Source organism: Lithobates pipiens, unplaced genomic scaffold, assembly GCF_037356315.1.
Source record: "Lithobates pipiens isolate NorthernLeopardFrog02 unplaced genomic scaffold, aLitPip1_a1.2 Scaffold_8, whole genome shotgun sequence".
Lineage (NCBI taxonomy): Eukaryota > Metazoa > Chordata > Amphibia > Anura > Ranidae > Lithobates > Lithobates pipiens.
In genome coordinates, this window is record NW_027507903.1 from 377870052 (window position 1) to 377897994 (window position 27943).

General features: G+C 45.9%; 1 protein-coding gene across 4 annotated transcripts in view; it reads right to left on the reverse strand.

The window, feature by feature from the left end:
• LOC143964080 (A disintegrin and metalloproteinase with thrombospondin motifs 2-like) overlaps positions 1–27943 on the reverse strand; it is a 1751863-nt gene that overhangs the window by 538520 nt on the left and 1185400 nt on the right. For all 4 annotated transcript variants that reach the window (XM_077473787.1, XM_077473788.1, XM_077473790.1 and 1 more), the window contains exon 16: positions 5669–5835. In XM_077473787.1, coding sequence (XP_077329913.1) covers positions 5669–5835 — 167 coding nt within the window. The remainder of the gene's footprint in view (positions 1–5668; positions 5836–27943) is intronic.

Genomic DNA, 27943 nt, shown 5'->3' on the forward strand with positions numbered 1-27943 from the left:
GCCAACCTGGCCGCAATCATATTTTGATGTGTTGGGAGGGTACCATGGGGGGAGATAGAGGGTGGATTAGATGGGGGGGAGGAGGGAGGAAGACTTTGGTTCATGGGTGGTAAATATTTTTTTTTCTTTTATATAGGAGGCCGATAGGGGTACATTTCACATAACCCACATATAGGAAATTAGGGGTCTTTTGTTATGTATATTGCACTACATGTTGAAGAAGGGAGGGGGAAACACACCCACAAAATAGATACAGGGGGTCCCCGGGTTACAAACAACATAGGGACTGTAGGTTTGTTCTTAAGTTGAATCTGTAAGTCGGAACAGGTAAATTTTTTAAGTGTAGCTCCAGCCAAAAAAACTATTTTTAAGCTTTTTGGATAACATAGGGAAGGGTTATCACCCCTGTAACATTTGTTTAGATATCTGTGCCCCTGTACAGAAGATTTCACCTCACTTTCTGTCCCAATGATAATTGGATTTTGAAAATGTTGGGCTGTTAGGGAAACAAGGATTGGTGAGAAAGCATCAGTGGAGACACCTTTTTCCCCATATTAACTCTTACAGGAGAGAATTTCCCTTCCTAGAGGTAGATTTCCTCTCACTTCCTGTTAACTCCCTCCGTTTGTAAGTAGGAGTCGTTTGTAAGTCGGATGTTTGTAAGTAGGTGACCCCCTGTATGCACTAGAATATCATCACTACATTTATACAGTAGGAAGCGCCTAAAGGCACAGGGTGCATCAACACAAAATATAGTTTGAGCACACCACCTAGCCAACTCGGCTGGTTCGCTTAGAACACTCTGGGGAGGATCCTATCCCAAAATTGGGGGTAAGGAGGGAGGGAAAGGGCACAATGTCATAAGGGATGGGTGGGTTGTTTTTTTTTCGATCACAGATGGCGTTATGATGATTAGAAGAGATAACTATATCACAATTATGCATGTAATGATATATTGTATTAGCTCTGTATAAAGAGGGATGCATTTTTAAAGATAGAACATGCAGGGGCAGACGGAGATTGCGGATGGAGGGGAACGGGGGGGGGGGATGTGGGAAGGGAGAATTTCCCTACCTCTCCCCTCCTCTTTTCCTCCTTCCCCACTAGTTTTTTTTTTTTTTTGATCACAGATGGCGTTATTAGCACTGTATAATGAGGGATACATTTTTAAAGATAGAATATGCAGGAGGAGACAGAGATTGTGGATGGTGGGGTGGAGGGGAACGGGGGGGGGGGAGATGCGGGAAGGGAGAACTTTCCCCCCTCTCTCCCCTCTTTTCCTTCTTCCCCACCCTCTTTTTTTGTCTGGTCCATTTTGGTCTTCCTCGCCTCCCTTCACCCCCTGCACCATTCCCTGGTCCCTCTCCCTTGTCCCCTATCTTTCTCCTTCCCTTTGCCTCTGCACCTATGGGGCCCCAACAAAGAGGAAATATCATATTATGGAATTAAGCCTGGGTCGGGCATGTCCTCTCTAGGAGAGACCACTTCATTATCTCCAAGCTAGGGAACTTACTTGTAAGGGTAGACTCGAAGGAGTCAAATAGGAAGCGAGTGGTGTGCATGAGAGTGTGGTGTGAGTGTATTGAATGAGAAATGTCTGAGGGTTGTTATATAGTGAGAGATTGTTCCCCCCCTCTTCTCCCCTCTCTCCTCTGCTCCAAAATCCTATGGGTACAGTAAAGATATGTTCCTATAATATTAGAGGATTAAATTCAGCAGCCAAGAGATCACAGGTTCTGTACTCGCTACACAAACAAAATGTTGGTGTTGTCTTCTTTCAGGAGACACATTTTCGGTCAGATCATATACCCAATATACAAAATGGATACTATTCAACATGGTATCACGACTCCTTTGCCTATTCCAAATTCAGGGGAGTTTCCATAGCATTACATAAATCAATACCCCATAAATTCATTGAAATTTGGAGGAAAAGAGACGGTAGAGCAATATTAATAAAAGTATCCATATACGGTAAATACACTTTCCTCAATATATACCTCCCTAATCAGGATCAAATTAAAACAGGTAGGCAACTCTTAGTAGGCTTAATGGAAAAGGCAGAAGGGGTTACATTAATAGGTGGGAATTTTAATTTCGTCCTGGATCAGGATATGGACACTACAGCACCCCTAACATCGCAGATAAATAATGAGAAAAGGAAATTTAAGGATATGATGAGTAAATATCAATTGGTGGATATATGGAGGGCTTCCCACCCATTAGAAAGGGATTATACATTCCATTCGAAAGTACATGGAACATACCATAGGCTTGATTATTTCTTGATAAACCAAATAGGAATGGCTGTAGCCTCCTCCACCAAGATAGGTAGTATGGTATGGTCTGACCATATGCCGATATTTCTCAGGATGACCATGTCAGAGGGGACCAGGGCAAGAGGCTTTTGGAAGCTAAATGACAACTTATTATTTGATGAGGTATGTACATCAAGAGATTGGACTAGCAATAACTAACTTTATGGGGGACCATTAGAAAGATACAACCTCTCTATCGATCCAATGGGAAACATTGAAATGTATAATATGTGGGTTATTTCTAAAGCATGGTGCGAGATTAAAATATATAAAGGGGACTAGCGTAATACAGCTATCGAAAGATATAACTAAATTAGAAAAACAACATAAACAAAATCCACTACAGGAGAAAATTGTAGAGTTAACAACAAAAAGAACAGAGCTACAAACTCTATTAAATGAACAAAAATTATGGATTAGAGACAAAACCGGTCCTTATACTATCAATAAGGAAATAAACCGAGTAAACACCTAGCTAGAGCACTCCACCAACGAATAAATGGAGCATCAATAGTTAAGGTTAAAATTAATTAGGTGAAATGGTATATGATCCAAAAAGGGATATTGAAAACATTTCATACCTTTTATTCTAGGCTGTATGATATACCAAACCCATTAGCCGAGAAGGACCCTGAACTATATCAGCAAAATATAGATCAATATATAAAGGATACCCCTATACCAGCACTAACAACAGTATAAATGGAATATCTAGAACAGGAATTCTCAAAGGCAGAAATACATAGAGTAATTGACTCATTAGCGCTGGGGAAAAGTCCGGGTCCGGATGGTTTTACCCCTCGATTTTATAAGAAATGTAAAGATCAGTTAATCCCTATAATGAAGCAAGTGTTTAATGCAGTATCCGCTTCCCAAACTTTCGTTCCACAGAGAATTCAAGCATATATCTCTCTAATACCGAAGCCCAAAAAGCATCATACTAATTGTGGAAATTATCGTCCAATTTCCTTGACACATGTCAATCTTCGAATCACCATCCCATCTTGTTTGCTTACAATCGATGCTGAGAAAGCTTTTGACAGGGTGGGGTGGTGTTTTTCTCCAGGAAACCTTAAGGCAATGGGGAATGGGCCCAAGTCTTTTGGAAAAGATAATGGTTCTGTATCATAATCCCACCACTAGGATAAGGGCAATTGGAGATATATCCGAAACAATCACCATAGCCAACGGAACCCGGCAGGGTTGCACGTTGTCTCCATTGCTGTATGCATTAGCCATGGAGCATCTAGCGACAGCCATTCGAAACAACAGAGATATACAAGGAATACAAGTGGGAGAAAAAGAATATAAAATGTCCATATATGCAGATGATCTGCTGGTATATATCACAAATCCACTTGTGACATTACCAAATTTAATACAGGAATTTAAACGTTTCGCTAAAGTAAGTAATTATAAAGTGAATTACAGTAAATCAGAGGCGCTGAATATAACATTAGAAAACATTACAGTGGAACTTCTCAAAGTAAACACAATTAAATATTTGGGAACATTTATCCCCAGATAAAGGAAAAGCTCCAAGAACTTAATTATCTCCCAATCACGCAAAAAATTATAAAGACACTTCAACAATGATAAGGGTATTTTTTCATGGACGGGCAGGATAAATATTATAAAAATTGACATATTGCCCAAAATTTTATATATATTTCAAACTATCCCAATATTTCCTTAAACAAATATATTGAACCAATTACCGAAGGCGATAGGGAGTTTCATCTGGGTGTGTAAGCCAGCTAGAATTAGCAGAGAGACATTCATTCGGCCAAAAGAGGACGGTGACCTGGCCCTCCCAGATTTATTGGCACATCTCAGACAAGTGTCTATAACAAGGATAGTGGACTGGTTCCATAATGCAGAATGTAAACAGTGGGTGAAACTTGAGGAGAAGGTTACAGCCATTAAATTAAAATCACTACCAAGGATAAGGAGAGAGAAGCGTCCCCCTAATCGGGAGATGCCTTTCCTGGTGGTAGCAACAATGAAAGTTTGGGATGGATTGCTGAGACAGGGTCATCATATATAGGCCCAATGACCCCTCTCTTCGGCAACCCAGAGTTCCCACCAGCATTGGAGAGAGGTTCTTTTTGGAAATGGCAGAGAAAAGAAGACACCAGGTTGGTGGAGACAATGGACCAAAATAGACTTTTCCCATTGGATTCCTTGGGTACAGAATATAAAGCTAAATGGATGCAATACTGCCATCTTCAGAAATATATCCTCTCTCTAATGAAGGAAGAGACAATTAATAGAGCGCTTACTGACCTTGAAAAAATACTGGTAAAAGACCAGAGACCAACACATACCTTATCTAATGTATATAATTACTTAAATGCAAGAGATAATGTGCAAGAGAGAACGTATATAAAAAAATGGGAGGAAGAACTAGGCGTCGATATCCCCAGGGCGAAATGGGAAAAGGCTATAATAGCAACACATAAATTATCAATATCCAATAGACATCAAGAGAGGAATTACAAAATATTAGCCAAATGGTATAGATGCCCAGTGGATATGCATAAAATCAGCCCAGAGAATCAAAAAGTATGTTGGAGATGCCAAGGAGCTAGAGGCACACTGTCAGATATCTGGTATTACTGCCATGGGGTCCAGATTTTTTGGAAAAAAGTATTCAAAATATATACTGCAATGACAGGAATTCAGATACAGCCCAACATATTAATATCAATATTATCAATGATACCGGGCTTGGTGAAGAATATAAAAAAGGGTATCCTTAAATATTTTTTAAAAGCAGCACAAACCATTATAGTCAGGAAATGGAAAACTAAAACAATACCCAATATAGAGGAATGTGAGTCTGAGATGGGCTAGATGTGTGCCCTGGAGGAGAGGATGGAGACAGAAAAAGGACCTAAAAAGCAGATAACAACAGTGTTGCAGAGCTGGAAGGAGTTTAAAACCTCACAGGTACTGTGGTGAGAGATATAGAACTAAGAGAGGCGATGGGAAAGAGGAGAAGAGATGGTCTTCCCCTCTTTTTTCTTCACCCCCCCCCCCCCCCCCCCCCTATATGCAGAAGACAATAGAAAATAATCCATATAGAGTAATATCTTTTGTGTATATGTAAATGTATTTATAAAAATGTGTAAAAAATGTTTTATAAAATAAAGATTACTATAAAAAAAAAGTATATATTTCTGTTAAACTGCAAAAACAAAAGTAAATGCACTGTGATTCAAGTTCTATGTCTATATGTCTATGATAATAAAAGATAAAAAAAAAAGATAAAAGATGAAAACTTCCAAGACAGTAAATACTTTTTATGGACACTGTATATACTACATATTAACTTTCTAAAAACTTACAAGGACGACAATTGGATATCGCAATGGCCCAATGGTCTGAAGTGTTTCCCGGTTGTCATCATTCCGATAATCCCATTCAATACCCATTTTCACAAATACTTTTGAGTCTTGAAGATTCTCATTTTCTTCATTTAATATGAACTTTCCAGTTGCTTGATTTCGGATAGCTAGAAAAAGAAAGTCCAAATATATGACCATACATTTTTAAATATTATTGATATTATATATGTAAGCAGAGGTCAAGTCCTGGGGAAAAAAAGTGTGGGAACTCCCACGCAAGATCCACTCCCCCACCAAAAAAATTAACATAAATAGGACATTGGGGCACATCAGGGCATGGAGCACATCAGGGCACCAGGCACATCAGGCTACATGGCACACTGGGGCACATTATGGCACATCAGGGCACATTATGAGGCACATAGCACATCAGGGCACATAGCACATAAGGGAACGGGGCACATCAGGGCATGGGGCACATCAGGCCACATGGCACATCAAGGCATGGGCACATGGCACATAAGGGTACATGGCAAATCAGGGCATGGGGACATAGCACATCAGGGCATGGGGCACATCAGGGCTCGGGCACCTCATGTCACATTATAGGGCACATTGCACATCAGGGCACATTGGGGCCCATAGCACATTAGGGCATGTGCCACATGGCACATCAGGGTATGGGGCGCATGGCACATCGAGGCACATCAGGGCACATTATGGGGCACATGAGGGCACATAGCACATCAGGGCACATAGCACCTAAGGTCACGGGGCACATCAGGGCATGGGGCACATCAGGCCACATGGCACATCGGGGCACATGGCACATCAGGGCACATTTGGAGCACATCAGGGCACATAGCACATAAGGGCATGGGGCACATCAGGGCATGAGGCACATCAGGCCACATGGCACATCAGGGCACATGGCACATCAGGGCATGGGGCACATCAGGGCTCGGGGCAAATCAGGGCACATTATGGGGCACATAACACATCAGGGCACATTATGGGGCACATAGCACATCAGGGGGCACATTACAGGGTACATCAGAGGCTCTTACTAGCCAGTATGCGCTGCTCGCTCCCCGGTGGCCCCTCTTCTTGTCTATCCCCATTGGCTTGGGACATCATCTGGGATAGACGAGAAGAGAGGAGGGGCCACCGGGGAGCTAACAGCGCCAGGCCCGGATTGGCCATAGGGCAAACCGGGCACTTGCCCGGTGGGCCGGGGCGGCCGGGCTGCATGTCCTTGCTTGTGGGGCAAAGGCAGGCTCTTTAAGCCCGCGCAAGTCCCCTAACCTTTCCGCGGCCGCCCGGCTGCCAGTTCAGCTCAGGCTCAGCCATCGGCCTGAGGCATGAAGGGGGAGGAGCTAGAGGAGAGACCTGTCCATGGCCGCCAGTAGAATTAAGCCGTTGGAGCCTGGGGGCGTGACCACGAAGGGGAGAGGAGCCTGATGCAGCCCTGGATCAGAGAGAAAGTAAGTGTGGCCACCTGTAACCTGTATAGGAGGAGGGGTGGGGGCGGCTGCATATAGAAGAATCATTCTCTCCCTCTTCCTCCCGCAGTCTCTGAATGCCTGCTTCTGCTCCTCTCCCTCTCGTAGGCTTTCAGGTACTGCGGGAGGAAGAGGGAGAGAATAATTCTTCTATATGCAGCCGCCCCACTGCTCCTCCTATCCTGCTTATCTCTACCCCCCACAGGGCTCTTCACCCCCCGCAAAGTGCTCTCTAACCCACCCAGTGCTCTCCGCCTCCCCCATGCTCTCTGCTGTGCCCTCTGCCTCTCTCTCTGCTGTGCCCTCTGCCTCTCTCTCCCTGTGATATCCACCTCCCCCATGCTCTTCGCTGCCCCCTGTGCCTTCCACTTCTCCCCCAGTGCTATCCAGCCTCCGTGCTCTCCTCCTCCCTCCTGGGCTCTCCACCAAACCCCATGCTCTACACTATCCCCCTGTGCCCTCCACCTCTCCCCCTGTGCCTTTTTACCTCCCCCTGTGCTCGCCACCTCCCCCTATGCTCTACGCTCTCCCCCTGTGCCCTCCGCCTCTCCCCCCTTTGCTTTTTTACCTCCCCTGTGCTCGCCACCTCCCCCCATGCTCTACGCTCTCCCCCTGTGCTCTTCACCTCCCCCAGTGCTCTCCAGCCCCCACAGTGCTCTCCACCTCCCTTCTGTGCTCTCCACCTTCCCCCATGCTCTCCGCTGCCCCCCTCTGCTCTCCGTCTCTCTCCCTGTGCTCTTCACCTCTCCCCATGCTCTCCGCTGCCCCCCCGTGCCCTCCAATTCTCCCCCAGTGCTCTCCAGCCCCCCCTGTACTCTCCACCTCCACCCAGTACTCTCCACCTGCCCCATGCTCTATGCTGCCCCACTGTGCCCTCTGACTCTCCCCCTGTGCACTTCACCTCCCCCAATGCTCTCTAGCACCCCCAAGTGCTCTCCAGCTGCCCTGTTCTCGCCACCTCCCTCCTGTGTTCTCCACCTCCCCATGCTCTATGCTGCCCCCCTGTGCCCTCTGTCTTTCCTCCCGTGCTCTCCACCGCCCCCATGCTCTATGCTGGCCCCCTGTGCCCTCCATCTCTCCCCCTGTGCTTTTCACCTTCCCCTGTGATCTCCACCTCCCCCCATGCTCTAGGCAGCTCACCTGTGCCCTGCGCCTCACCCCCTGTGCTCTCCATCTCCCTCCTGTGCTCTCCACCTCCCCCCATGCTCTACGCTGCCCCCTGTGCCTTCCACTTCTCCTAAGACAAGTATTTGGTGCAAATCAAAGATATTAGGTTCCCACTTGAAAAAAAGGGGAGTCTATAAGGTTACATATGGTGAGTGCAGGGAATGCACTACTTTGTCCAGACCAAAAAAAGGAGGGAATAAATGTTCTTTAGTTCATGGAGAGGGGGAGGGGAAAAGGGATGGGGAGGGGGGGATGGATCCGCATGCAGGGCTGCCACCTTAAAAGAGCTGAAACTTGAGCTCCTGGATTGCTGTAGATAAAGGAGAAAAAGGAGAGAAAGGGGCGCCTCTGGGTGCAGATTTTTTTAAAAGGTTTTATTTTCAGTGTAAAAAACATAAAATTTTGCACTCACATTTAGTAGGCAAAAAGTAAGCATTAAACACCAGGGGTCATCTGGTATATCTGATTTTTGGGACGTCAGCCAGTGGTCCGGTCCACATCTGTCATCTCATCGCGTTGTTCCTGTTCCTCTCACATGCTGTCCACTGCAGGTGTTTTGTATGAAGCAGCCGGCTTGTGGTGGACACGAGATGTGCGGTCTTCAAAACGAGGCTTGGGAGGCAGAGACGACCAGGGCGCGGGGCTGTGACGTCAGCTGGTATGCGACGCGTTTCTTGAGCGTGCGGGTCGAGATTGTCGGACGACTGCGCTCTTTCATCAGGCAGAATCAGGTTTCATCTGCCTGATGAAAGAGCGCGGTCGTCCGACAATCTCGACCCGCACGTTCATGAAACGCGTCGCATACCAGCTGACGTCACAGCCCCGCGCCCTGGTCGTCTCTGCCTCCCAAGCCTCGTTTTGAAGACCGCACATCTCGTGTCCACCACAAGCCGGCTGCTTCATACAAAACACCTGCAGTGGACAGCATGTGAGAGGAACAGGAACAACGCGATGAGATGACAGATGTGGACCGGACCACTGGCTGACGTCCCAAAAATCAGATATACCAGATGACCCCTGGTGTTTATTGCTTACTTTTTGCCTACTAAATGTGAGTGCAAAATTTTATGTTTTTTACACTGAAAATAAAACCTTTTAAAAAAATCTGCACCCAGAGGCGCCCCTTTATCTCCTTTTTCTCCTTTATCTTCCACTTCTCCCCCAGTGCTATCCAGCCCCCGGTGATCTCCTCCTCCCTCCTGGGCTCTCCACCAAACCCCATGCTCTACACTGTCCCCCTGTGCCCTCCACCTCTCCCCCGTGCTTTTTTACCTCCCCCTGTGCTCGCCACCTCCCCCCATGCTCTACGCTCTCCCCCTGTGCCCTCCGCCTCTCCCCCCTGTGTTTTTTTACCTCCCCCCATGCTCTACGCTCTCCCCCTGTGCTCTTCACCTCCCCCAGTGCTCTCCAGCCCCCCCAGTGCTCTCCACCTCCCTTCTGTGCTCTCCACCTTCCCCCATGCTCTCCGCTGCCCCCCTCTGCTCTCCGTCTCTCTCCCTGTGCTCTTCACCCCCCCCATGCTCTCCGCTGCCCCCTTGTGCTCTCCGTCTCTCTCCCTGTGCTCTCCACCTCCCCCTATGCTCTCCGCTGCCCCCCCGTGCCCTCCACTTCTCCCCCAGTGCTCTCCAGCCCGCCCTGTGCTCTCCACCTCCACCATGCTCTATGCTGCCCCACTGTGCCCTCTGACTCTCCCCCTGTGCTCTCCACCTCCCTCCTGTGCTCTCCACCTCCTCCCATGTTCTACGCTGCCCCCCTGTGCACTTCACCTCCCCCAATACTCTCTAGCACCCCCAAGTGCTCTCCAGCCAACCTGTTCTCCCCACCTCCCTCCTGTGTTCTCCACCTCCCCATGCTCTATGCTGCCCCCCCTGTGCCCTCCGTCTTTCCTCCCGTGCTCCCCCCTCCCCCATGCTCTACGCTGGCCCCCTGTGCCCTCCGTCTCTCCCCCTGTGCTTTTCACCTTCCCCTGTGATCTCCACCTCCCCCCATGCTCTATGCTGCCCACCTGTGCCCTGCGCCTCACCCCCTGTGCTCTCCATCTCCCTCCTGTGCTCTCCACCTCCCCCCATGCTCTACGCTGCCCCCTGTGCCCTGCACCTCACCCCCTGTGCTCGCCATCTCCCTCCTGTGCTCTCCACCTCCCCCCATGCTCTACGCTGCCCCCCGTGCCCTCCATCTCTCTCCCTGTGCTCTACGCTGCCTCCACAGTGCTCTCTAGCCCCCCCATGCTCTATGGTGCCCGCCTGTGCCCTCTGCCTCTCCCCCAGTGCTCTCCAGCCCCCCCTGTGATCTCCACCTCTCCCCTGTTCTCGCCACCTTCTCTCATGCTCTCTGCTGCCCTCCACCTCCCCCAGTGCTCTACAGCCCCCCAGTGATCTCCACCTCCCCCCTGTGCTCTCCACCTCCCCCCAGTGCTGTCCGCCCCACCCTATGTTTTTGCTTCCCCCTGTGCTCTCCAACCCCCCAATCCCTATGCTCTCCAGTCCCCCATCCTCTGCTGTCCTCTTGTGCTCTCCTCTTCCTCCTTGTGTTCTCTGCCTCTCCCCTGTGCTCTCTGCCCCCATGCTCTCTGCTTCCCCCCACAGTGCTCTCCAGCCCCCCTGTACTCTCACCCCACCCCATGTTCTCAAGGTTCTTCCCTGTGCTCTCTCCCCCCCCCACTCTTTCCCTGTCCCCCTCGCCCCCCGCACCTTTGATGGGTTTCCCCCTCCCCTCTCCCGGGGCATTCATCAGGATGGAAAGTGGGAAAGGGGCCGGTTATTGTGTCATGGGCTGCTCATTCCAAAATGCCTGGGCCTATTTTTTGTCCCAGTCCGGGCCTGAACAGCGCTGCATGATATGAGAGAAAACTTACTACAAACAGGCACTTCCTGCACTACTCTGCATGCATCTCAACATTTGGCTCGGGCGGCTCTAGTCCTGCAAAGGAAACAGCATTCCTGCTGTGAAAAAAGTGCATGGACGCCGTTCCCACGCAGGATTAAAGCCCTGCATGTAAGTGTGAAAAAACCCTGCACTGTGAAAATGTTCATATACACATACACACACATATATATATATATATATATATATATATATATATATATATATATATATATATCACAATTACACTGTGGCACAGACTAAACACTTAAAGGGGTTGTTTACCCCCAAGGTTTTTCACCTTAATGCATTCTATGTATTAAGGTGAAAAACCTCCTGTGCTGCAGCTGCCCCCCAGAGCCCCCCTTTTACTTACTTGAACCCAGTCTTTCCAGCAGTGGGGACAAGCACACCAGCTCCAGCCGGTGTCTCGGGTCCTGATTGGATAGATTAATAGCAGTGCAGCCATTGACTCTCGCTGCTATCAATTAAATCCAATGACGTGGGAGCCAGGAGGCAGGGCCAAGTCCTGCTGTCTGCATCAATAGACGCAGCAGGACATGGGAGGGTGCCCGCACAAGTGCCCCGAGGGAGAGGGGCTCCCCAACAGGGCATAAGAAAATGATTACGGACAACTGTTCTTCCAAAAATCCTTTTATTGAAACTTCATATGACATGTGGTTGATAGATGGAGCAATAGACAGAGAGGTAGATGTTTTTCACGCAAAAGTTAGCGCTTAGTAATTACCTATTGGAACTAGTCACCACAATCACCTATATACTACTCTAATGTGTCTTCATTAGGTTACAGGTGAACTAACCAATTAAAATTAGTACTCAGCTGGTGTTACAAATAAAATCTGGCTAGAATACATGGTACTTACACTCAAAACTGATGTAAAGAGTTTGGTCCAAATCCACTGCCAGAAAAAATCGGATTCACCAATTGAACTTGGAGCAAACTTGACATATCAGTCAAAATCATCATATAGTTACAACAACATACACTAAATAATAGAAAATATGTAGGCAGCACAGTGGTGTAGTGAGTAGCACTCTCGCCTAGCAGTAAAAAGGGCCTGCCTGGAGTTTGCATGAATCCAGGTACTCCGGTTTCCTCCCACACTCCAAAGACATGCTGGTAGGTTAATTGGCTTCTGTCTAAAATTGGCCCTAGTATATGAATGTGAGTTAAGGACCTAGGATTGTGCGCTCCTTGGAGGTGGGGACTGATTTGAGTGTGCGATGTGTGTATGGAGCTCTGCGTAAATTAACGGCGCTATATGGGTACCTTAAATAAATAATATATAATGCAGGAGCATCTTGATGAGACGCAAAGTGCAGGGATAGGGACAATTGTGGACACACACCCACACTCACTCCGGTTGAACTGGATGGACTAGTGTCTTAATTCAACCTTACTATGTAACCATGTATACACAAAATGAAGTCGATTTTAAGAACAAAGTATGTGCATAGTCTTGAATGAATGTCAATGGCAAAAAAAATGCATGGCGGGTGACCTGATGCGTGTAGCCAGAGGGCATGATCGATTGTTTTCAAATGGAAAATCCAAAAGTCCTCCCGCTTGCACAGAAACCTAAAGACATCACCTCCCCTAGGTGGTCTTTTAACTTTTTCAACCCCCTGTATTTGTAGAGTTGGGAGATCACCATCATGTGATCAATTAAAATGATTAGAAACATTTGAACAGAAGAACAGAGTGGTTCTTCTGTATATCATACACATGATCATGGAGGCGATCCCGCAATCTCCTTGTTGTTCTGCCCACATATTGTATGTGGCAGATTTTACATGTAATCAAGTATATCAAATATCTGGTGTTACAGTTTATGAAATCCTTGACACTGTAATTTCCGCCACTAACTGTAGACTTAAATCCTTCTCCCTTAATCAAACATGGACAACAAGGGCAATCTTTTGTGCTACACTTGTAGTTCCCCTTAAACTCAAGCCAAGTGGTCCCCCGCTTATTACTAGATGTAAACTAGTGGATAGGGAGTTGCCTATAGAGGTCACACATCGAGAAACTATTCTAGCCCCACCAGAGAGGATTTGGGCACCCAAGAATAGGAGAAGCCAGGAGTGCAGCTGAGGGACCCCAGAAGAGGAGGATCAGGACCATCTGTGCAAAACCATCTGCACAGAGGAGGTAAGTATAACATGTTTGTAAAAAATAAATAAAAAAAACAACCTTTAATTACCCTTTAAATGTGCAAATGTGTAAAAATATCGTTTGCGATTAAATTCCCTACTATGTGTAAATAGTAAACACTAAAACATCAATATTAAACAAAATTAATGTGTAGTGCTGCCACCCCTTTAAAAATCAAACAAATCAAATCAATGTCTGAAAAAATATCAAATAAACAGAAATTAGGTGGTGCAGCAAATCCTCATAGCTCCAATATAAAAACAATATGAATACATATACAGTTGAATCAAACTGTACCCAATAAACAACCTTTTATAAGTAAATACAGTAGTAGTAGCAAATGAAAGTCCCAAAAAATTGGCCATAACAGTGTGTATTATGAATCACCAATAGTGTCCACATACAGTATATATAAATAATTTCCTTCTTGAGGCAGTGCTCATGATCATCACTCAATGTGAATTCAATGACTCACTAAAACTCAATGCCTCGCATCTATAATGATCGACATGCAGAGCTGAAATGGTTAATGACACTGCCACACATATCTCGTGATTCTCTTGCTCCAAAAAGAAAGATGTTGTTGAACATTCAAGAGGAACTACAGTCTGCTCACATAATTTGTAAAAAATAAAAATCTTTGCCATTCTGAAGCTTCCCTCCAACCACTTTACATGTGATTCTGTACTTGCCAAATATTATGATTATGATTCATCCCACCCTCCCCCTCCTTTCCTGGCAAACTCTCATGAGAGTGAGCACTGTGTATGATGTCATCAGCCTAGGATTTTTTCCGGACAAGAAACAGGCAGTGGGCTGTATAAGTTATTTACTGGCAGAAAAAAAAAATGTTTTAGTATCCAATGTGAACACAACAAGGGCAAAAGATTTAATAGATGGAAAGATGAAAAAATTACTGAAGTTTCACTTTCACAAGATCTTTCTTTATGGAGCAAGAGAACCATGAGATATGGAGGTGTCATAACCATTTCAGGTCTGCATGCTGATCATTATAGATGTGAGGCATTAAGTTTTGGTGAGTTATTGAATTCACATTGAGGGAGTAGTGGTCACAAGCACTACATAAAGAATGAAATTATTTGAATATACAATTGTGCTCATACGTTTACATGCGCTGGTAGAATTTATGATTTCTTGGCCATTTTTCAGAGAATACGAATTATAACACAAAAACATTTCTTTCCCTCATGTTTAGTGTTTGGCTGAAGCCATTTATTATCAGTCAACTGCATTTACTCTTTTTAAATCATAATCACAACAGAAACTACCCCAATGACTCTTATTAAAAGTTTACATACCCTGGTGATTTTGGCCTGATAACATGCACACAAGTTGACACAAGATAGGGGTGTGAATGGCTAGTAAGGGTAACCATCCTCACCTGTGATCTGTTTGCTTGTAATTAGTGTGTGTGTGTGTGTGTGTGTATAAAAGGTCAATGTGTTTCTGGACTCCTGACAGACCCTTGCATCTTTCATCCAGTGCTGCACTGATGTTTCTGGATTCTGAGTCCTGTGGAAAGCAAAATAATTGTCAAAGGATCTGTGGGAAAAGGTAGTTACAATGTATAAAAAAGGAAAGGGATATAAAAAGATATCCAAGGAATTGAGAATGCCAATCAGCAGTGTTCAAATCCTAATCAAGAAGTGCAAAATAAGGGGTTCTGTTGAAACCAAACCATAGTCAGGTAGACCAAATAAAATTTCAGCCACAACTGCCAGGAAACTGCCATGGAAAAAAACACAAATAACTTCAGATGAAATACAGGACTCTCTGAAAACATGGTGTGGCAGTTTCAAGATGCACAATAAGGAGGCACTTGAAGAAAGATGGGCTGCATGGTCGAGTCGCCAGAAGAAAGCCATTACTATGCAAATGCCACAAAGTATCCCGCTTACAATATGCCAAGCAGCACAGAGACAAGCCTCAAGCCTTCTGGCACGAAGTCATTTGGAGTGATGAGACCAACATTTAGCTTTTTGGTCACAACCATAAACACTACATTTGGAGAGGAGTCAACAAGGCCTATGATGAAAGGTACAGAGGTGGATTGCTGATTTTTTGGGAATGTGGGAGCGACAAAGGCACAGGAAATTTTGAAAAAAATATTGGCAAGATGCAGTATATTATCAAAAAATACTGCATCAGCCAGGTAGCTGCGCATGGGACGTACTTGGACATTCCAACATGACAATGATCCAAAACACAAGGCCAAGTCAAACTGTCATTGGCTACAGCAGAATAAAGTGAAGGTTCTGGAGTGGCCATCTCAATCTCCTGACCTCAATATCATTGAGCCACTCTGGGGAGATCTCAAATGTGCAGTTCATGCAAGGCAGCCCAAGAATTTACAGGCACTGGAGGCTTTTTGCCAAGAGAAATGGGCAGCTTTACCATCTGAGAAGATAAAGAGCCTCATCAACAATTACCACAAAAGACTTCAAGCAGTCATTGATGTTAAAGGGGGCAATATATGGTATTAAAGAGGAAGTAAACCCTGATGGGTTTACTTCCTCTTTGTCTCCCTGCAAAGGTAAAGCATAATGGGCTACTATGCATCGCATAGTAGCCCATTATGTGTCACTTACCTGACACAGGAGCCAGTGATGTCACCGCTGTCCCCTATAGTCCGGAGCATCCATCTTCTTCCGGGTATCGCTGCTCCGGCCACTCACAGCACCGGAGCAGCGATGACATCACTCACGCGCATGCGCACGGGAGCCACCGCTGACGGCATATCGTCGTTAGCAGCGGCATGCGCCGTAGACAGCAGTGACTGTCTTTTAGTAAATATCTCCTAAACCGTGTAGGTTTACGAGATATTTCTTGGACCTACAGGTAAGCCTTAGGCCGCGTACACACGGGCGGACTGTTTGCCCAACTTTGTCCGCTGAACAGTGTTTGGGCGGACAGTCCGCTCGTGTGTGGGCTTTCAGCGGACAGTTTCAGCGGACAGTTTGACGGACAAGGTTTTTCGGAATTTCCGAAAAACTGTCCGCTGAAACCTTGTTTCAGCGAACAGTCCGCTCGTGTGTAGGCTTGTTCGTCAAACAAAGTTGCGCGCATGCTCAGAAAGGATTTTCACGCCGAAAGTTATAATGCAGTGTATAGGACGTCGTATTTTTCGTCCCGTCGTACGTGCCGTTCACGTCATCGCGCACGGTTTCAGCAAACTGTTCGTCCGTCGTGTGTGGCCATGTCCGTCCATGCTAAGTTTGAGCGGACTGTTTGCCGAAACTGTTTGACGGACAAAGTTGGGCGAACAGTCCGCGCGTGTGTACGCGGCCTGAATCTAGGCTTACCTGTAGGTCAAAGTGGTTTTTAAGGGTTTACAACCACTTTAAGGTATGTTAACTTCTGATCAGGGTCATTTGGGTAGTTTCTGTTGCCATTATGATTTAAAAAGAGTAAACAAAGTTGATTGATAATGATTGGCTTCAGACAAACACTAACCATGAGTGAAAGAAAAGTTTTTGTGTTATCATTCATATTCTTCAAAAAATGGCCAAGAAATCATAAATTCAGCCAGGGTATGTAAACTTATGAGCACAACTGTATGTGGACACTACTGGTGATTCATATTATGCACTGAAGTATAAGGTTTTTTGGAACTTTCATTTGCTACTACTATTTACTTTCTTATAAAAGGTTGTTAATTGGGTTTAGTTTGATTCAATTGTATATGTAATCATATTGTATTTATGTTGGAGGTATATCGGAGCTTCATCACCACCTGTCTGTTTATTTGATTTTTTTTGAGACTTTGATTTGACATTTTAAATATTAATAATGCATAAATATCTAGCCAGTAGCTTTAGATGCCTTAATTCATAAAATAGTATAATGCAAAAATATAATGAAGGGGTTCATGGTAATACCACACAAGTGGGTGCCTACATTCTTTGCAAAACAGTTTAAATGTATTCTATGTTAAACAATCTTTTTTTTTTTTTAAATATATTTTGGCTATAAAGCATAACATTGTTTCATAAGCTTAAGTTAGGTTCTTTCCACCTTTTAGATACATTAGAAATGTAGACATGATACATATGGTCTCTAGGTTTTGTTTGGATTTTATTTAAATAAATTGCATACTGAAAAAATATAGGGCCGCCACTGCTGACTTCTATCAGATGCTAACCCGCAGGGCCCTGATCGAGCCAGGGAGATGTATCTGTCAGTATCATAGTTACATAGTTACATAGTTAGTCAGGTTGAAAAAAGACACAAGTCCATCCAGTTCAACCTTAAAAACAAATAAATAAAATAAAAAATAATCGTACAATCCAGATACCCAATTTTATGCCCACAATTGATCCAGAGGAAGGCGAAAAAAAACCCCAGCAGAGCATGCTCCAATTTGCTACAGCAGGGGAAAAAAATTCCTTCCTGATCCCCCAATAGGCGATCGGATTTTCCCTGGATCAACTTTACCTATGTTAGTACCTAGTTATATTATGTACCATCAGGAAAGTATCCAAGCCTTTCTTAAAGCAATCTACTGAACTGGCCAGAACCACCTCTGGCGGGAGTCTATTCCACATTTTCACAGCTCTAACTGTGAAGAAACCTTTCCGTACTTGAAGATGAAATCTCTTTTCCTCTAGACGTAAAGAGTGCCCCCGTGTCCTCTGGGTTGACCGTACAGAGAACAACTCAACACCAAGTTCACTATATGGACCCCTAATGTATTTGAACATGTTGATCATATCCCCCCTTAATCTCCTCTTCTCATGGGGCAGTCCTCTGCTGGGCCCTCCCACACTACTGCAAATGCGAGAATGAGTATTCATTTTATAATCTCCAGCAACCTGTGTACCTACAGGGGCAAGCTAAGCACATATGAATGCATCCTGATTGGGTTAGCGCCCTACTGAAAACAGAAATAACATACCGTATTTATCGGTGTATAACACGCACTTTTTTCCCTCTAAAGTCAGGAGGAAATCGGGGGTGCGTGTTATTCGCCGATCCCCCGCTGTTGCTACCAGTTTCTGCTGTTCTCTGCGGCTTCCGGGTATTTTCGGCCGCAACATTCGGCTGTTCTCGGCTATTTTCGGCCACACTCGGCCATTCTCGGTGGCTTTCGGAAAGCCAAAAGCCGCCGACAACGACAGAGTGTGGCCGAAAATAGCCGAGAACAGCTGAAAATAGCTGAGAATGGCAGAGTGCGGCCGAAAATACCCAAAAGCCGCTGAGAACTACCGAGTGCCGCCGAGATACACAGGACATCCGCACTGTATCAAGGCTGCAAATGACTGACATGGCTGCAATGAACTGACAAGGCTGCAATGAACTGACAAGGCTGCAATGGACTGACAAGGCTGCAATGGACTGACATGGCTGCAATGGACTGACAAGGCTGCAAATGACTGATAAGGCTGAAAATGACTGACAAGGCTGAAAATGACTGACAAGGCTGCAAATGACTGACAAGGCTGCAAATGACTGACAAGGCTACAATACAAGGCTTCAAATGACACTGATAAGTCTGCATTGATGGGCATTTAAATGTAAGTTTTTCCCTTAAACTTCCCTCCTAAAAGTTTTTTTCTTTTAAATTCCCTCCTAAACTTGGGGTGCGTGTTATATACGCTGGCACGTGTTATACGCCGATAAATACGGTAATTGTTTGATTTTTCCTTCAATGCCAAGCTTATATTATCTACTTCATATAGAACAGAATTAAATCTTCCAAATGCTACCCTATCACTAGAGATTGATGTAACCAGTGCAAGGACTAGGTCAACCAGCACCTAAGGCAAAGATGCCAAACTGTGTACCCCTCCTCTGTGATATGTGTGTACTGATGGCCCTCTGCTGCGTGTGCAGCCGCTGCAGCATGGCCAACGTTGAGTTCCACCTGGAGGGCATGTCACAGATGAGACAGTTCTTGGGCAGGTTGCATTCCGTTTGAAGGTCAGCCAGCCGAGCACTGGCATTATATGACCGGCGGAAATGCCCACAGACTTTCCTGGCCTGCCTCAGGAGATCCTGTAAGTCCAGGTGCCTGCACAAGAACTGCTGCACCAACAAATTAAGGACTTGAGCCAAACAGAGAACATGAGTCAATTATCCCTGTTGGAGGGTGCAGGCGAGGTTGGTGCCATTGTCACAAACCACCATTCCTGCCTGAAGCTGGTGTGACATCAACCACCTCTGAACCTGCCCCTGTAGAGCTGCCAGAATCTCTGCCCCAGTGTGGCTCATGTCCCCTAAGCAGACCAACTCTAGCACTGCTTGGCATCTTTTGTGTGAGTGCTTGCGTAGCCTCTAGAATGCCTATGGAGCACCGCTGGTTCAAAGGACAAATCTGCACAGGAAGAGGCCATAGAGGAAGAAGAAGGGAAGAGGGTGGAGGAGAGAGGTGTGGTTGAATCATCACTACCAGAATTTTGGTGGTGGAATAAACTCCAACATTACTGCACCCTCTCTTGCATCCTTCCAAGCTGCCAGCACGGTTACCCAGTGCCCTGTGAAAGAAAGGTAATGCCCCTGTCCATGACTGCTGGACCATGAGTCAGCGGTAATATGCAACTTACCGTGGGCCACCCTGTCCAACAAAGCCAATACATTGCCTTCCACATGCCGGTAGAGAGCCGGAATGGCCTTCTGAGAAAAAAAAAGGCATTTGGGAACCTGCCACTGAGGTACCGCACATTCCACCATTTCTCGAAAGGGGGCAGAGTCTACCAGCTGAAAAGGCAGCAGTTGGAGTGCTAGCAATTTAGCCAAACTAGCATTCAGCCGCTGAGCATGTGGATGGCTGGGACCAAATTTCTTTTGATGGTTTAGCAACTGGTGTAGGGAAATTTGCCTGTTACAATAGGATTTAAGTGTACAGCTAGCAGATTGCCCTCAAGTGCTTGGGGCACCTAATTTTACACCTTCATTCCTCTCAGTGCAGGTCTCTGAGAGGACTGAAGGTATACTGGGGTTGGAGATCCCAGCTGATGAGGAGCCAGGAGAGGTCTGCCTTGTTCTTTGGTGTGCGTCTTTTAAGTACTGTTGCCAACAGACTGCATGGGAGCTCGAAATATGTTTGGTCAAGCATGTGGTGACAAAGCGGCTGCTGTTTTGGCCAAGCTTGAAACACTTCAAACATATGTTGCAAACAGCAATGATGCAATCTGCTGCACACATCTCAAAAAAGGCCCACACCAAAGAATTTTAGAAAAAAACAGGCTGAATCAGCAGAGCCCTGCACATGCAGAGCTCTGTGGTGTGATGCAGTCGATTGGCTGTCCCTAAGCTGGCCCCTGTAGGGCATCCTGCCTCGTTGGAAATGTGCCTCCTCCTCTCTTCTATCAGGCACCCAGGTAGAGTCGGTGACCTCATCATCCCCTCCCTCCTCGCCACTGGAGCAAACCTGGCAGTATGCTGCAACTGGGGGAACATGGCTGCCAGTTTCTTGTCCTTCTTGGGCACCCCCTTTCTCTGGGCTCATGTTACTGCCTTCATCCTCAACCCGGGTACCATCACCGGAGCCTTCGAAATGCTGTGCATCCTCCTGCAGCATGTACCCGACACTGTGGTTGAACAGTTCGGGGGACTCCTCAGGACATTATGGTGGGGCTAGGGAAGAAGTGAATGATGCCATTGAGCCGATGGAATAGGCCGCTTTGGCAGCTACATTGGCAGCCAAACTTCTCTTAGCCTGGGTGACAGGATGAGGAGGATTAGGACTCTTCTGCATGTTGTGGCTCAACATGGCCAGCTGCCAAAAAAAAGGACAACCATGCCCCACGGCCACGTGCTGAGGATGCACCGTATCCATGACCAGCAACGTTAGCTGTAGACACAAAGCCTGCTTGCCCTCTGTTAGTGGCCTGTGAGCATCTGCCTTTCCTTGGTGGCCTTCCAGACATGCTGTAAAATTGGATTAGCAAAACACCTCCTGAAGTTTACTAGAAAAATTACACCAGGAATGGCCTAGTCAGGTATAGGCTTGGCTAGACTAGAATGCAGTGGATATATATTTAGGAGACAGTATATATATCTTTATGCACTGCAGATCAAGGAATCACCTGCATGGCCTGCCTGCCTGCAAGTGTATATGGAAACGTACACCAGGAACTACCTGCAGTCAGATATAGGCTTGGCTAGACTAGAATACAGTGGATATATATGTAGGAGACTGCATATATATCTTTATGCACTGCAGATCAGTGAATCACCCACCTGGCCTGTCTGCCTGAAAGTGTCATTGAAAACGTACACCAGGAATGGCCTGTAGTCTGGTATAGGCTTGGCTAGACTAGAATACAGTGTGTCTGTGTGTATATATATATATATATATATATATATATATATATATATATATATATATATATATATATATATATATATATATAATATATATAGAGAGAGAAAGTTAATATATTTTATGCACTGCAGATCACTGAATCACTTTCCTGCCTGCCTGAAAATGTTTCTGGAAATGTACACCAGCAATGGCCTGAAGTCAGATATAGGCTTGTGAGCAAACTTTGCCCAAGGTAATAGGTCAGACCAGTTGTTATGATGGTCAGAAATATAGCAACGTAGGAATTGCTCCAAGGACTGATTGGCTCATTCTGCGGCCCAATTAGACTGTGGGTGATACGCAGAAGAGAACGCAAGTTGGATTCCCAACTGTGCACAAAAGGCTCGCCAGAACCGCGAGACAAACTGACTGCCCCTGTCCGAGACAATCACCTTGGATAGCCCATGTAAGCGAAAGATCTCCCGAGCATGAATGGAAGCCAGTTCCTTAGAGGTGAACAACTTCTTAAGTGGAATACAATGACACATCTTTGAGAACCGGTCAACCACCATAAGGATAACAGTGTTGCCTTGGGAGTTGGGCAATTCCACAATGAAATCTATAGACAGGTGAGTCCAGGGCCTCTCTCCATTGGGTATGGGTTGTAGGAGGCCCACTGGAAGGTGTCGTGGAGTCTTACTCTGAGCACAAATGGGACAGGCAGCTACAAAAGCAGTGACATTAGCCCGTAGACTAGGCCACCAGAATTGTTGGGAGATGGTCCAAATGAGTTGATTCTTCCCAGGATGGCCAGCTGCCTTGGGAGAATGATAAGTCTGGAGCACTGCAGTACAGAGACTCTCTGGGACAAAGCAGCAGTCACAAGGTTTATCAGGAGGCGCATGGACCTGAGCAGCAAGAATTTTGTCACCCAAAGGAGAAGTAAGACTGGTGCAAACCGTAGCCAAGATATGATCAGGAGGAATCATAGGAACCAGAACCGACTCTGACTTGGAAGTGGAGGAAAATTGGCGTGACAAGGCATCAGCCCTTACATTCTTAGTACCGGGTAAGAATGAGACAATGTAATTAAAGCTCGACAAGAAAAGAGCCCATCGTGCCCTTCTGGGAGAGAGTCGCTTAGCCTCAGACAAGAATGTAAGATTCTTATGGTCAGTAAGAATAAGAACGGGCACAGTGGTACCTTCAAGGAGATGTCTCCATTCTTTCAGGGCTAAAATAATCGCCAACAGCTCTTTGTCACCAATCTCATAATTGCACTCAGCAGGTGACAATTTCTTGGAAAAGTAGCCACACAGATGCATAGAGCTGTTGAGACAGAAGGGCGCCAACTCCAGAATCAGAAGCAGAAGCATCAACTTCTAGGATAAAAGGCAATGTAGGATCAGGATGTGCCAACACAGGAGCAGAAACAAAGGCAGCCTTGAGAGTCTCAAAGGCCTTAATGGACTCCGGAGACCAACTCTGTGGGTTACCGTCCTTTCTGGTCATATCAGTCAGAGGCTTGACCAGAGACGAGAAGTTACGAATAAACTTCTGATAGTAGTTGGCAAAGCCCAGGAAACGCTGCAGAGGACGTAAACCCACGGGTCGAGGCCACTGTAGGACTGCCGAAAGTTTCTCTGGGTACATCGAAAAACCATCAGTGGAAATTATAGCCCAGGAATGTAACCTGTTCACGATGGAACTCGCACTTCTCCAGTTTACAATAGAGATTGTTCTCTCTTAGTTTCTGAAGTACACGACAGACATCTGTGTGATGGCTCTCCAGGGACTTGGAAAATATGAGGATATCATTGAGATAAACCACCACACACAATTGCAACAAATCTCGGAGGACATCATTAATAAATTCCTGGAAAATGGCGGGGGCGTTACAAAGGCCAAAAGGCATTACCAGGTATTCATAATGGCCTGTTCTGGTATTAAACACAGTTTTCCACTCGTCGCCCTCCTTAATGCGCATGAGATTGTATGCGCCTCTCAGGTCAAGCTTTGTGAAAACCGTTGCTCGAGGCGGTCAAATAACAAGTAATCAATGGAATCGGGTAGGCATTCTTAATCGTGACACGATTGAGACCCCTATAATCTATATAAGGTATCAGTTCACCGCTCTTCTTTTTCACAAAGAAGCAACCAGCACTAGCCGGAGACGAGGATTTGCGGATGAAACCTCGAGAAAGTGCATCAGCAACATACTCCTCCATGGCCTTATCCTCCAAGACCGACAAAGGGTAAACCCGGCCACGAGAAGGTATGGCACCAGGTTGAAGGTCAATTGCACAATCATAAGGATGGTGTGGTGACAAACTACCGGCTTGACCTTTATCAAAGACATCGCCATAATCATGGTACTCCTCCGGCAGGGAGGGGAGTGAAGCGGTGCACAAGACCTTGGATACCTTCAGGAAGCATGTCTCACTGCATTGTGGTGACCAGGAGAGAACCTCAGCACAGAGCCAATCAAAAGAGGGGTTGTGCCTCTGTAACCAAGGATAACCAATAACCAGTGGAAATCTGGGCGAGGAAATAACTTGGAATTGGATTATCTCATGGTGAAGAGCCCCTACGGCCATGGACAACGGAACCGTCTCATGAGTCACATGAGCAGGCTGTAAAGGTCTCCCGTCAAGAGCCTCAATAGCAAGTGGAGTGTCACACAGCTGCAGCAGAATCGAGTGCTGCGAAACAAATGCAGCCTCAATGAACAGCCCTGAAGCCCCAGAGTCGATTAGAGCCTGTATCTCGATGGATGACTCAGCCCAAGAAAGGGTGACCAAAACCAGGGGCTTATACTTCTGGATAACTGGGGATGAAATGCCACCTAAGGTCTGTCCAAGACAGGACCTCAAGGTTCGGGCATTCCCTGGACGGGTAGTACAAGACTTCAAAAAGTGACCTGCCTGGCCACAATAAAGGCACAATCTCTCCCTCCTCCTAAAGGCTCTCTCATCTGCAGAGACGCATTAAGCCCAGGTGCATGGGTTCATCTTCACTGACCAACACGGTACCAGGAGGCATGGGTGGGACTACAAACCTCAGAGGCAAACGTACAGGAGGCTTCCGAAAGTCTTTCTCTGAGTCTGGAGTCAATGAGGATGGCAAATGAGATCAAGCTCTCCAGCTCAGTGGGTATATCTCGGACTGCTATCTCATCCTTGATGGAATCCGAGAGACCATGAGAAAAAGCAGCCATGAGGGCCTCATTGTTCAAAGCAACGTCGGCTGCCAGCGTATGAAATTCAATGGCGTAGTCAGCAAAAGTTCTCGTACTCTGATGGACATGAGGCACTTGACAGCAGAAGTGGAGCGTGCTGGAACGTCAAAAACCCTTTTAAAGGAGGCCACAAACTGAGGGTAACTCAAGACAACGGGTTTTTGCATCTCCCATAGAGGGTTAGCCCAGGCCAAGGCTCTCTCAGAAAGCAAAGATATCACAAAACCTACTTTGCTTCTGTCCGTGGGAAACGCCTGGGGCAGCATTTCGAAGTATATCTCAACCTGATTGAGAAACCCTCCACATTGAACTGGATCACCCCCAAATCGCTGGGGAAGCAGAGCAGAACCAGACATACCTCTTATAGAGGTAATACTCGAGGCAGGTGCCTGCACAGAGACTGACGCAGAAGCAGGGACGGCCTGCAACTCAGGTTGTACCGGAGCAGCCACCGTGGGGGATTTCAGGTGAGCCGTGCAATTCAGGAGCATTTGTAACGCCAAGGCAAACTGATCCATGCGGGGATCTTGCTCACCCAATCTGGAAAAAATATTACCAACAAGTGGATTGACTGTATCTTCTGAATTCATGGCCTTCGCATACTGTCAGGAACCATGAAACAGACAGAGACAGAAGTACAATCAAATCACACTTGTTTATTAATAAAAATAAAAAGGTAAATAGAAAAAAAGCGTAGTCAAGCATAGCCAGAGTCCAGTAGCCAGATCGGGTAGTCAGCCAGTCCAAACTTCATAAATCAGATTGGGTAATCAGCCAGTCCAGATGTCAGAGATCCAAGGAGAGCAACTGCAAGCAGGATAGAAGCCAGGAGGGATGTCAGCAAGCCAGTCTTGAAGCAAACAGCAGGAGATGGTTCCTAGTGATGTGACCAACGTGAAGGCAATGGAAAAATGAGCTGGAAGGCTTTAAATAGGCAGGTCAGCCGAGCATCATCGGGAACAGCTGGTAACTGTGGAAAGAGAAGAGAGATGGCAATTAGCCGACAGCTGAGCAGCCAACCCAGAGGAGGAAAGGCTAAGCCAGCCCGACACTTGGCTAAACTAGAATGCAGTGGATACATATATATGTAGGAGACTGTATATATATTTTATGCACTGCGGATCACTGAATCACCTGCCTGCCTGAAAGTGTATTTGAAAACGTATACCAGGAATGGCCTGTAGTCAGGTATAGGCTTGGCTAGACTAGAATACAGTGGATATATATATATGTAGGAGACAGCATACATATTTTATGCACTGCAGATCACTGAATCACTTGCCTGCCTGCCAGACCAGGGTTTAGGGGTTCTGGTCTGTACCAGTGTGGACAGCCAGCTGTAGAGAGCAGAAGCGACTCTGTGGATATGGGTGAGAGAGAGAGAGGATCGGCACCATTCTGAGTGCAGCATGTCAGTTAAAATGTTGATAAAAGTTTAATAAAAGTATGATCAACTCAAATTTTGGTGAGGTATAGTGTGCATGGAATAAGTAGCTTTGTATTTTGTAGTCCAGCTGGGCAGTGGTTGTGGTCAACAGTTCCCAGCAGCTCCGGTGGTTCCAGAGGCTCCGAAGGCTGAAGACGGTCACACAGCAAGTAGGTCAACGGTAATGAACGGGAGACATGGTTGAGCTTGCGTTTGGAGCATACATTCTCCTTCAAAAGCATGGAGCCCCCCCAACTGCCCAGACTACATAGGGAACAGCCGAAAAACAAGCTCTGGACTGCTGCACTCCTCAGAAAAAACATCTTACTTTATTGAAAGATCACATCACAGCTCAACAAGCACAGAAAATAAGGAACATGCTGACGTTTCGCACTAGCTGTAGTGCTTAATCATAGCAATCACAACTCAGAAAATTAATTAAATACCGTAACTAATTAAACAATTTAAATAGTTAAATAATTAAAACCCACACAAATGCAATAGTCAATGAATAAGCGAATAAGTAAAAAAGCATAATTTTTTAAAAAACATAATTTTTTTGAGAATTTAATGAATATCATCTTAACCACTTTCAGACAGGACCATTTTGCTGGCTTAAGACCCGACCACTTTTTGCGATTCGGCACTGCATCGCTTTAACTGACAATTGCGCGGTCATGCGACATGGCTCCCAAACAAAATTGACGTCCTTTGTTTCCCACAAATAGAGCTTTCTTTTGGTGGTATTTGATCATCCCTGCGGTTTTTATTTTTTGCACTATAAACAAAAATAGAGCGCCAATTTTGAAATTAACGCATTATTTTTTACTTTTTGTTATAATAAATATCCCCCAAAAATACATAAAAAAAATTTTTCCCTCAGTTTAGGCCGATACGCATTCTTCTAATTATTTTTGGTAAAAAAAAAATCACAATAAGTGATTACTGATTGGTTTGCGCAAAAGTTATAGCGTTTACAAAATAGGGGATAATTTTATGGTGATTTTCATTGTGACTGCGACATTATGGCGGACACATCGGACATTTTTGACACATTTTTGGGACCATTGTCATTTATACAGCAATTAGTGCTATACAAATGCAGCGATTCCTGTGTAAATGACACTGGCAGTGAAGGGGTTAACCAGGGGGTGGCATTGTATGGGATTAAGTGTTCCTTGGGGCGTGTTACTAACTGTGGGGGGCATGGCTTTGTGTTAGTGAACACTGATCTCTGCTCCAATCACATGGAGCAGAGATCAGTGTCACTTGTTGCTAGGCAGAACGGGGAGACGCTGTTTACAATGGCATCTCCCCGTTCAGCCGCCCGTGAGACAATCACGGGTATCCTCGCCGCAATCAAGTCCGCGGGATCCATGACTGGACTCACGGGGGTCCCGACCGGACCGCGAGCGTGCACGAGATGGCAGGGCGGCATATAAAAATGGACGTACCTGTACGCCAATATGCCTGCCCGTGCCATTCTGCGAACGTACATCGGGGCGTGCGCCAGTCGGAAAGTGGTTAAAATGCAAATGTGAATAAGTGAAAATATAAATCAGGTATGTTATCAATAATAAATCATGTATCACCAAACAATGTATGATAACGCGTGAACAGATGTGATTGTGTGAGAAA